This window comes from Pseudophryne corroboree, chromosome 3 (genome assembly GCF_028390025.1).
Source record: "Pseudophryne corroboree isolate aPseCor3 chromosome 3, aPseCor3.hap2, whole genome shotgun sequence".
Taxonomy (NCBI): domain Eukaryota; kingdom Metazoa; phylum Chordata; class Amphibia; order Anura; family Myobatrachidae; genus Pseudophryne; species Pseudophryne corroboree.
This window is the reverse complement of record NC_086446.1, coordinates 711,316,066-711,328,629: the sequence shown is the minus strand read 5'-3', so window position 1 is coordinate 711,328,629 and position 12,564 is coordinate 711,316,066. Positions and strand designations below refer to the sequence as shown.

General features: G+C 48.4%; 1 protein-coding gene across 1 annotated transcript in view; it reads right to left on the bottom strand.

Annotated features, from left to right (window-relative positions):
* Nucleotides 1-12,564, bottom strand: part of LOC135056671 (alpha-2-macroglobulin-like) — a 331,440-nt gene that overhangs the window by 202,767 nt on the left and 116,109 nt on the right. The window contains exon 17 of the mRNA XM_063962121.1: nucleotides 8,332-8,428. Within this exon, the coding sequence (XP_063818191.1) occupies nucleotides 8,332-8,428 (97 nt within the window). The remainder of the gene's footprint in view (nucleotides 1-8,331; nucleotides 8,429-12,564) is intronic.

The following is a 12,564-nucleotide window of genomic DNA, read 5'->3' as shown; positions in this document are numbered from 1 at the left end:
GGGTTCTCTACGTATTAAAACACAACATCTTGCTTTTTTGCATCTGAGCAGTTCTAATACAAGGGAGATACCCAGTTCCTTAGCCTCTGGGCTTCTCTGTTCACTTTGTGTGTATTTTGTTACCCTATCACCTTCTGTGTACGTTATGTCATATTCCTCAGTTTGTCTGTGAGTCCATTTGTTTTGCATAACAGTTCAAACACCAGTACATTCCTGCAGACACTGGAGTGCATAACAGTTCTGACACCAGTACTTTCCTGCAGGCACTGGTGTGCATAACACTCTCCCTGTCGTCACTCTGGCTGTCCCTGCTGTCACAATTTCAGCTCATTCAGTGTGCTACAATGTGAATTTCGGCTCATTCAGTGTGCTATAATGTATATTTCGGCTCATTCAGTGTGCTATAATGTGAATTTCGGCTCATTCTGTGTGCTACAATGTGAATTGCAGCTCATTCAGTGTGCTACAATGTGAATTTTGGCTAATTCAATGTGCTACAATGTGAATTTCAGCTCATTCAGTGTGTTACAATGTGAATTTCGGCTCATTCAGTTTGCTATAATGTGAATTTCGGCTCATTCAGTTTGCTACAATGTGAATTTCAGCTCATTCAGTGTGTTACAATGTGAATTTCAGCTCATTCAGTGTGCTACAATGTGAATTTCGGATCATTCAGTGTGCGACAATGTGAGTTTTGGCTCATTTAGTGTGCTACAATGTGAATTTCGGCTCATTCAGTGTGCTACAATGTGAATTTCGGATCAGTCAGTGTGCTACAATGTGAGTTTTGGCTCATTTAGTGTGCTACAATGTGAATTTCGGCTCATTCAGTGTGCTACAATGTGAATGTCGGCTCATTCAGTGTGCTACAATGTGAATGTCGGCTCATTCAGTGTGCTACAATGTGAATTTCGTCTCGTACCGTGCGCTATAATGTGAATTTCGGCTCGTACCGCGTGATATAAGGTGAAAGGAGCACCAGTACTAGATAGCATAAGGGGTTCTACTACACTGGACACGCCCCCTTTTCTGAAGCCCGCATAATTGAGTCCTTGACTTTTGCATACCCCCACTTCAAAATTTCCACTTCGACCACTGTATATATATATATATATATATATATATATATATATATATATATTAAACTCTCTTGAACAGGGCCCTCTCCCCTCATGTGATTTTACCTCTATTAGACTATTTTCTATTCCATACTTCCTTTATCGCAACCTAACCCTTGGTTTCTGACACCCTAATTATTATTTTGGTGTCCTGTCCCCTGATGCAATAATGTTTATATACCCTATACTTGTCCTGCATTGTCTTGTACTGTAAGTCATTGTTTTCTTGTCTTGCCCATTTGTTTATGTATTTCTCTGACGTCCTAGTGGATGCTGGGAACTCCGTAAGGACCATGGGGAATAGCGGGCTCCGCAGGAGACTGGGCACAACTAAGAAAGAATTAGGACTACCTGGTGTGCACTGGCTCCTCCCTCTATGCCCCTCCTCCAGACCTCAGTTAGAATTTTGTGCCCGGCCGAGCTGGTTGCACACTAGGTGCTCTCCTGAGCTCCTAGAAAAGAAAGTATATTTTAGGTTTTTTATTTTCAGTGAGATCTGCTGGCAACAGACTCACTGCTACATGGGACTTAGGGGAGAGAAGCGAACCTAACTGCTTGCAGCTAGCTTGGGCTTCTAGGCTACTGGACACCATTAGCTCCAGAGGGATCGAACACAGGCCCAGCCTCGGTCGTCCGGTCCCGGAGCCGCGCTGCCATCCCCCTTGCAGAGCCAGAAGCAAGAAGACGTTCCTGGAAATCGGCAGCAGAAGACTCCGGTCTTCATCAAGGTAGCGCACAGCACTGCAGCTGTGCGCCATTGCTCCCCAGGCACACCTCACACTCCGGTCACTGATGGGTGCAGGGCGCTGGGGGGGCGCACTGGGCTGCAATAAGAGTACCTTGCTTGGCAAAAAAACACATAATATAGTCATTAAGACTATATATGTGTAAAATCCCCTGCCAAAACTATCCATAAAAAAGCGGGAGAAGTCAGCCGAAAAAGGGGCGGGGCTATCTCCCTTAGCACACTGGCGCCATTTCCTCTCACAGCTCCGCTGGAAGGACGCTCCCCAGGCTCTCCCCTGCAGTTTTCAGACTCCATAAAGTAAAAAAGAGAGGGGGGGGCACTAAATTTAGGCGCAAATAATATATATATATATATATATATCTGTTATAGGGTAAAATCACTTGTGTAGTGTGAATCCCTGCATTATATAGCGCTCTGGTGTGTGCTGGCATACTCTCTCTCTGTCTCCCCAAAGGACTTTGTGGGGTCCTGTCCTCGGTCAGAGCATTCCCTGTGTGTGTGAGGTGTGTCGGTACGGCTGTGTCGACATGTTTGATGAGGAGGCTTATGTGGAGGCGGAGCAGGTGCCTATAAATGTGATGTCACCCCCTGCGGGGTCGACACCTGAGTGGATGGATATGTGGAAGGAATTACGTGACAGTGTCAACTCCTTACATAAAAGGTTTGACGACATGACAGATGTGGGACAGCCGGCTTCTCAGTCCGTGCCTGCCCAGGCGTCTCAAAAGCCATCAGGGGCTCAAAAACGCCCGCTACCTCAGATGGCAGACACAGATGTCGACACGGATACTGACTCCAGTGTCGACGACGATGAGACTATTGTACATTCCCATAGGGCCATCCGTTACATGATTACGACAATGAAAGATGTGTTGCACATTTCTGACATTTACCCAGGTACCACAAAAAAGGGTATTATATTTGGGGAGAAAAAACAACAGGTGGTTTTTCCCCCATCTGATGAATTGAATGAAGTGTGTGATGAAGCGTGGGCTTCCCCTGATAAGAAACTGGTGATTTCTAAAAAGTTATTAATGACGTACCCCTTCCCGCCAGAGGACAGGATACGTTGGGAGACATCCCCTAGAGTGGATAAGGCGCTCACACGCTTGTCAAAGAAGGTGGCATTACCGTCTCCGGATACGGCCGCCCTAAAGGAGCCTGCGGATAGAAAGCAGGAGGCTATCCTGAAGTCTGTGTATACACACTCAGGTACTATACTGAGACCGGCTATTGCTTCAGCATGGATGTGCAGTGCTGCAGCTGCGTGGTCAGATTCCCTGTCTGATAACATTGATACCCTCGACAGGGACACTATATTGCTAAACATAGAGCATATTAAAGACGCACTCTTATACATGAGAGATGCACAGAGGGATATTTGCCAGCTGGCATCTAGAATAAATGCAATGTCCATTTCTGCCAGGAGGGTATTGTGGACCCGGCAGTGGACAGGTGATGCAGATTCTAAAAGGCACATGGAGGTTTTGCCTTACAAAGGTGAGGAATTGTTTGGGGACGGTCTCTCGGACCTTGTTTCCACAGCAACAGCTGGGAAGTCGACATTTTTACCCCAGGTTCCCTCACAGCCGAAGAAAGCACCGTATTATCAGGTACAGTCCTTTCGGCCCCAGAAAGGCAAGCGGGTTAAAGGCGCGTCCTTTCTGCCCAGAGGCAGAGGTAGAGGGAAAAAGCTGCACCATACAGCCAGTTCCCAGGAACAAAAGTCCTCTCCCGCTTCCTCTAAGTCCACCGCATGACGCTGGGGCTCCACAGGCGGAGCCAGGTACGGTGGGGGCCCATCTCCAGAAATTCAGCGACCACTGGGCTCGCTCACAGGTGGATCCCTGGATTCTACAAGTGGTATCTCAGGGCTACAAGCTGGAATTCGAGACGTCTCCCCCTCGCCGTTTCCTCAAATCAGCTTTGCCAACAACTCCCCCAGACAGGGAGGCAGTACTGGAGGCAATTCACAAGCTGTACTCTCAGCAGGTGATAATCAAGGTACCCCTCCTTCAACAAGGACGGGGTTACTATTCCACAATGTTTGTGGTACCGAAACCGGACAGTTCGGTGAGACCCATTCTAAATCTAAAATCCTTGAACACTTATATAAGAAGGTTTAAGTTCAAAATGGAATCGCTCAGGGTGGTTATTGCAAGCCTGGACGAAGGGGATTACATGGTATCACTGGACATCAAGGATGCTTACCTGCATGTCCCCATTTACCCTCCTCACCAGGAGTACCTCAGATTTGTGGTACAGGACGGTCATTACCAATTCCAGACGTTGCCGTTTGGTCTGTCCACGGTACCGAGGGTATTTACCAAGGTAATGGCCGAAATGATGATACTCCTTCGAAAAAAGGGAGTTATAATTATCCCGTACTTGGACGATCTCCTTATAAAGGCGAGGTCCAGGGAGCAGTTGTTGGTCAGAGTAGCACTATCTCAGGAAGTACTACAACAGCACGGCTGGATTCTGAATATTCCAAAGCCACAGCTGATTCCTACGACGCATCTACTGTTCCTGCAGATGGTTCTGGACACAGATCAGAAAAAAGTGTTTCTCCCAGAGGAGAAGGCCAAGGAGTTGTCATCTCTAGTCAGAGACCTCCTAAAACCGGGACAGGTGTCGGTGCATCACTGCACGCGAGTCCTGGGAAAGATGGTAGCTTCTTACGAAGCAATTCCATTCGGCAGGTTCCATGCAAGGATCTTTCAGTGGGATCTGTAGGACAAGTGGTCCCGATCACATCTTCAGATGCATCGGCTGATAACCTTGTCCCCAAGGGCCAGGGTGTCTCTACTGTGGTGGCTGCAGAGTGCTCATCTTCTAGAGGGCCGCAGGTTCGGCATACATGACTGGGTCCTGGTGACCACGGATGCCAGCCTTCGAGGCTGGGGGGCAGTCACACAGGGAAGAAACTTCCAAGGACTATGGTCGAGTCAGGAGATTTCCCTACATATAAATATTCTGGAACTAAGGGCCATTTACAATGCCCTAAGTCAGGCAAGACCCCTGCTTCAACACCAGCCGGTGCTGATTCAGTCAGACAACATCACAGTGGTCGCGCATGTAAACCGACAGGGCGGCACAAGAAGCAGGATGGCGATGGCAGAAGCCACAAGGATTCTCCGATGGGCGGAAAATCACGTGTTAGCACTGTCAGCAGTGTTCATTCCGGGAGTGGACAACTGGGAAGCAGACTTCCTCAGCAGACACGACCTCCACCCGGGAGAGTGGGGACTTCATCCAGAAGTCTTCAAAATGCTGGTAAACCATTGGGAAAGACCACAGGTGGACATGATGGCGTCCCGTCTCAACAAAAAGTTGAAAAGATATTGCGCCAGGTCAAGGGACCCTCAGGCGATAGCTGTGGACGCTCTAGTGACACCGTGGGTGTACCAGTCGGTTTATGTGTTCCCTCCTCTACCTCTCATACCCAAGGTACTTAGCAGGGCCGGTTCAGGGGCGCAGAGCGCCCCGGGCAGGAAATGGGGCGTGGCCTAATAAAGGGGGCGTGGTCAATTACGCCCCCTGTACATTAAAAGCGCCGCTTGAATGCTGTGCGGTGCGCGATGACGTCATCGCGCACCGCTCAGCAAAGTTACTCTCCAGGAAGGGAAACTAGACGCATAGCGTCTAGTTCCCTTCAGGAGGCGGACGGGGACGGGGATGGGGACGGGGACGGCAGCGGGCAGCGGAGGCGGAGGGGACACAGCGGGCAGCAGTGGCGGATCTTGCCACGGTGCGGCGCCCTCCGGATGGCGCCAGCGCCCTCCGGAAGGCGGCGCCCCGGGCAAAAGTCCTGCTTGCCCGTGGCAAGATCCGCCACTGGTACTGAGATATATAATTCCATGCTTACCACTGCTATTGTATAAATACAATACACCCACACTGACTTAACACACCTGTAGTTCTTACAATTGTAATTTACAACAGTGGGAGTCATTCAGATCTAGTCGCTGCTGTGCATTTTCGCACAGCGGACGATCAGATCCGAACTGCGCATGCGTCTGAGTCGCAATGCGCAGGCGCGTCAGATGGCTACAACAGGCATCAGCGGTCAGCAACGGGATGGTGCGAAGGATCCATTCACACGGGTGTTCGCAAGGTGATTGACAGGAAGGGGCTATAAACGCAGGCGGGCTCAATTGTTTTCAGGGAGGGTGTATGACGTCAGCTCCGGCCCCGATCAGCAGGATTCAATCACACTGGAAGAGTAAGTCCTGGACTGCGCTGAGACTTCACAAGCAGCTCAGCTACACATGCGATCGCACACTTGCACAGCTAAAATACACTCAACCTGTAGGCGGCGAATATCTGATCGCAGGGTAGCAAAAAACGCAGCCCAGCGATTAGATCTGAATTAGGCCCTGTGTTTTATCTCAGTGCTCATGAACATTTATCATAATAGAAGCACTTGATCCAGCTGCGTTTCTAGTGAGGAGGGGACCCGTGTGCAGACTCTGTGTGTGGGCTCCCTCCTCTCCTGCAGCCGTCACTGACGCTGTCAGCGCTCTCAGCACTGAGACTCTGGCTGTGCCTTTTTTCCGGAGTCCTGCGCATGCGCTGTAGACTCTGGCACTATGCCAGAGTCTCTAGCGCTCAGTGCGCTAGCAGTGGCGGTGACGGCTACGGGAGAGGAGGGGGCACACACAGTTACCAATGGACGCCGGAAAGGTAAGTATAGAAGAAATGGGTGCGGTGTGGGCCCCCTCTGGACCCAGGTGCACCGCACACACTGCACCCATTATAGATACGCCAGTGACTTGATCTGAATAATAAACGTGAACTGAGTGCTCACTAGAACCAGTACACCTACAATAGTCTGCTTGTAGTCTGCTTTTGATGAGGACACCTCACCATAGATATGGTGGAAGCGAAATGCGTTTCTTTTACTCAGTATCTACACAGTGCCTTAAATAGATATTTTGGCAGAACGAGAATTGGTGCCCTCCCTGCATATTTGAAACAGGGATAGCGTGCTCCAATATATAGGGCCATAACTTTGAGGGGAAGGGCTGTAGCCATGGAATAGTGCCAATTCATTTTACACTGCACAGTAGTGTCCATTATTCACATTGCCTGCTTGGGTGACAATTGCAGCCCCCTGTGTCCATTTCTGCACCACTTGGCAGCTAGTATTGTGCATTGTGAGAGGTAGGCAGATTTTTTATATATATATATATATATATATATATATATTTCTGTAGATATAGATATAGACTGTGGCACAATGTGGACTTCTACAGGGATAATTCCCCCCTATGCTTCCCCTACCAACGGCAGTTGTGGGGGAAGCCATTAGGACCAAGCTGGAAGAGTACAGTACTCTGAACTCGCTCGTGGCCAAAGCAGGAAACATATGGGTACTGACCGGTAAGGGGAAGCTGAGGTGACTGCGGCTTTGAATTGACTGGCACTGCGGCTGGATGCAGGTTCCAGAATCTGAGACTGAGTGCCCAACGAAAGGGAGCTGCTGCCACTGTCAGCCTGCTGTGGAGTCAGTGGGGGAAGCCCTGATAGGCACAGCACTGCTATGAAGTAGCAGCGGGCAGTGTATGGAAACTGATGTCAGGACCAATCTGCTGTGAGAGACAGGGATTTCCCTGATGTCATTGCAGGGTCAGCAGTGCGGTGGATGAGGACTGTTCTCTGCCTACAGGACATATGTGCTGTGTGCTGAGCACCATCCACATCATCTTGGTTACGGCCCTGTGTCTACATAAACTTTAGGTACAGACTATTTGATTTAGACACACATAATTGCTCAAACAGAATAGTAATAGTTACTGGGGCACGCTTGCTGGTTATCTTAAGTAAACCAACAATATTGTGTAATGATAGCATATGATTGAGCACTACATTTTCCATACTGGATATTTGTCTATGGCCCTCATTCCGAGTTGTTCGCTCGCTAGCAGATTTTAGCAGCATTGCACACGCTAGGCCGCCGCCCTCTGGGAGTGTATCTTCGCTTAGCAGAATAGCGAATGAAAGATTAGCAGAATTGCGAATAGAAAATTCTTAGCAGTTTCTGAGTAGCTCGAGACTTACTACTACACTGCGATCAGCTCAGTCCGTTTCGTTCCTGGTTTGACGTCACAAACACGCCCTGCATTCGGCCAGCCACTCCCCCGTCTCCAGACACTCCCGTGTTTTATCCTGGCACGCCTGCGTTTTTCCGCAAACTCCCAGAAAGCGGTCAGTTTCTGCCCAGAAACACCCACTTCCTGTCAATCACACCCGGATCACTTCAACGATGAAAATTCTTAGTTCGGACGTGAGTAAATCTACTAAGTTTTGTGCTAAAATACTTAGCAAATGCATACTGCGTACCATGCGCATGACCCCCTGTGAGCGCTAAAGGGGTTATGTCTCTTTATTAAATGGGGCCCTTAATTTCACCTAAACAAAAGTTGCTGCATCAAAAATAAAGGTTTCCAAGAGATATCTTACCTGCTCTCTCAGAATACACTCCAAATCTATACATTCCATAATTACATTTCTCAGGCTTCTTAATGTCAGCACTTGTTATTATTTTTAATTGCACTTGCTGAAAGAAATTGTAAAAGAAGGAAATTATTCTTGTTACATCTATATAAATGTTAGACATTAGGATATGTAGCTTTACCTGTTTATGTGCCAATCAGGGCTTTCATTAGGCTTAGATGAAAAGCTCAAAGACTCTCTTTTCCACAAATGCAGCAAAAAAAAAAAAGGATTTTAATTACCTACTGGTAAATCCTTTTCTCATAGTCCGTAGAGAATGCTGGGGTCCACATTAGTACCATGGGGTATAGACGGGTACACTAGGAGCCATGGGCACTTTAAGAGATTAATAGTGTGGGCTGGCTCCTCCCTCTATGCCCCTCCTACCAGACTCAGTCTAGAAACTGTGCCCGAGGAGACAGAAATACTTAGAAAGAAGGAAATACACAGATAGTGGTGAGATTCACATCAGCTCACACGTACAACAAAAGGAAAGCCAAGCAAATCAACTGGGATCGAATCAGGAACGGCTGAACTAACAAACTGAACCAAGTAACAATGCAGGAATATAAAGCACTGGGCGGGTGCCCAGCATCCTCTATGGACTACGAGAAAAGGATTTACCGGTAGGTAATTAAAATCCTATTTTCTCTTACGTCCTAGAGGATGCTGGGGTCCACATTAGTACCATAGGGATTTACCAAAGCTCCCAGTATGGGAGGGAGAGTGCTGAGGTTCCTGCAGAACAGATTGACCAAACCTTAGGTCCTCAGAGGCCAAAGTATCAAACTTGTAGAACTTAGCAAACGTGTTCGACCCTGACCAAGTAGCTGTTCGGCAAAGCTGTAAAGCCAAGACACCCCAGGCAGCCACCCAGGAAGAACCCACTTTACGAGTAGAGTGGGCCTTAACAGATTTTGGACATGGCAAGCCTGCTGTAGAATAAGCATGCTGGATAGTGAACCTAATCCAGCGAGAAATTGTCTGCTTAGAAGCAGGACACCCAACCTTGTTGGGATCATAAAGGACAAACAGAGCGTCCGACTTCCTGTGATGAGAAGTTCTCTTCACATATATTTTCAAAGCCCTCATAACATCCAAGGACTTTGAGGTAATTGAGGAGTCAGTAGCCACTGGCAACACAATAGGTTGGTTGACATGAAAAGCTGACACAACCTTTGGAAGAAATTGCTGACACGTTCAGAGCTCAGCTCTATCCTCATGGAAAATCAAGTAGGGACTCTTGAATCACAGTGCCCCCAATTCCGACACACGTCGAGCAGACGGCAAAGACAACAGAGTAACCGCCTTCCAAGTAAGAAACTTGACGTCCATGTCCTGTAAAGGCTCGAACCAATCCGATTGCAGGAACTGCAGCACCACATTAAGATCCCAAGGTGCCGTAGGAGGCACAAAGGGTGGCTGGATATGCAGATCCCCTTTCAAGAATGTCTGAATCTCAGGAAGAGCAGCCATTTGTTTCTGTAAGAAAATGGACAAGGCCGAAATCTGGACTTTGATGAAGCCCAAGCGTAGGCCTACATCCACACCTGCTTGCAGAAGAGGAGAAACCGTCCAAGTTGAAACTCCACCGCAGGAAACTTCTTGGATTCACGCCAAGATACATACTTTTTCCAAATCCGATGGTAATGTTTGGACGTTACTCCCTTCCTAGCCTGTATCAGGGTAGGAATGACCTTTTTCGGAATGCCTTTCTGAGCTAAGATCTGGCGTTCAACCTCCATTCCATCAAACGTAGCCGCGATAAGTCTTGATAGGCGAACGGCCCCTGTTGGAGAAGGTTCTCGCGAAGAGGAAGAGGCCTCGGATCCTCCAGCAGTAATTCCAGAAGATCCGTGTACCAAGCCCTTCTTTGCCAGTCCGGAGCAATGAGGATCGCCTGAACTCTTGTTCTTTTTATTAGTTTGAGAATCCTTGGGATGAGTGGAAGTGGAGGGAACACATACATTGACTGAAATACCCACGGAGTTACCAGGGCGCCCACCGCCACTGCTTGTGGGTCCCTTGACCTGGAACAGTACCTCTGAAGCTACTTGTTGAGGCGAGAAGCCATCATGTCTATCTGAGGGACACCCCATCAGCTTGTTACCTCTGCGAATACCTCCGGATGGAGGCCCCATTTTCCTGGATGGAGATCGTGTCTGCTGAGGAAGTCCGTTTCCCAGTTGTCCACTCCCGGAATGAAGATTGCTGACAGCGCCACCACGTGAATTCTGCTCAGAGGAGGATTCTTGTTACTTCTGACATTGCCACTCTGCTCTTGGTTCCCCCGTCAGTTTATGTAGAACATTGTCAGACTGAACCCGAATTGCCTGATCTTGCAGAAGATGAGCCGCTTGTAGAAGGCCATTGTATATGGCCCTTAGTTCCAGAATGTTTATCGGAAGGATGGATTCCAGACTTGACCACTTTCCTTGGAAGTTTTCTCCTGGGGTGACCGCTCCCCAACCTCTGAGACTTTCATCCATGGTTAGAAGGATCCAATTCTGAATCCCGAACCTACGGCCCTCGAGTAGGTGAGAAGTTTGCAGCCACCAGAAGAGTGAAATTCTGGCTTTCGGCGACAGGCGTATCCGCTGGTGCATGTGAAGATGTGATCCCAACCATTTGTCTAGGAGATCTAGTTGGAAGAACCTCGCATGGAATCTTCCATACTGTAGAGCCTCTTAGGAGGCACCCATCTTCCCCAGAAGTCAAATGCACTGATGAACCGATACCCGGGCTGGCTTCAGGACATCTCGGACCATTGATTGGATCACCAACGCTTTCCGTGTCCAGTATCATCCCCAGGAAAGGCAGTCTCCTTGTCGGCTCCAAATGTGACTTTGGAAGGTTCAGGATCCACCCATGATCCTGGAGCAGTCGAGTTGAGAGAGCAATACTCTGCAACAACTTCTCCTTGGAAGATGCTTTTATCAGCAGATCATCCAAATATGGAATTATGTTCACACCCTGTTTTCGGACGAGTAACATCATCTCTGCCATGACCTTGGTGAATACCCTTGGTGCTGTGGAGAGGCCAAATGGCAGTGCCTGGAACTGATCGTGACAGTCCAGCAGCGCAAATCTGAGATAAGCCAGGTGAGGTGGCCAGATCGGAATGTGAAGGTACGCATCCTTGATACCAGGAATTCCCCATCCTCCAGACCTGAGATCACCGCTCTCAGAGACTCCATCTTGAATTTGAATTCCCTCAAGTAGGGGTTCAGTGACTTTAGGTTTAATATCAGCCTTACCGAACCGTCTGGTTTCGGTACCACAAACAGGTTTGAGTAATGGAACAGGGACAATGACATTTGTTTGAACCAATTTTTGAATGGCTTCCTGTAGAATAGCGCTGTCTGTCAGCGAAACTGGTAAGCCTGGTTTGAAGAATCTGTGAGGTGCGAGTTCTTGAAACTCCAGTCTGTATCCCTGGGCCACAATATCCCTTACCCAGGGGTCTAGGCATGATGACGCCCAAACATGACTGAAAGCTTTTTGTCTTGCTCCCACCTGCCCGACCTCCAGGCTGGGAGGTCAACCGTCATGCTGAAGATTTTGAGGAAGCAGAACCTGGTTTCTGTTCCTGGGAACCTGATGGTGCAGGTTTTCTGGACTTTCCCCGAACTCCTCTAAAGAAGGTTGGAGGGGGTTTGGATTTCTTAAATTTTACGGTCCGAAAGGACTGCAGTGTAGGTGAAGGATAAGATTTCCTAGCCGATGGGGCTGCTGAGGGAAATAAGATTGATTTACCTGCAGTTGACGTGGAGATCCATGCATCCAAAGCATCCCCAGAGCCAGAGCCTGACCTGTGAAGAGTAGGTTCTCCACACTTATCTTGGATTCCGCATTCGCAGTCCATTGGTGTAGCCAAAGTCCTCTGCGTGCCGAGAAGTAGCCCGTGCATTCAGCATGCCAAGGTCTTTCATGGCCTCCACCATGAACCCTGCATAATCCTGTATGTGATGTAAGAACAAATCAATGTCACTTCTATCCATAGTATCTAAGTCCTCCAGCAATGTGCCTGACCACTTTACTATGGCTTTAGAAATCCACACACAAGCAATAGTGGGTCATAAAGCGATGCCATTAGCTGTGTATAGTGATTTGAGTGTAGTCTCAGTCTTGTGGTCAGCCGGTTCTTATAAAGCGGTTGAACCAGGAGCAGGTAAGACCACTTTTTTGACAGCCTAGATA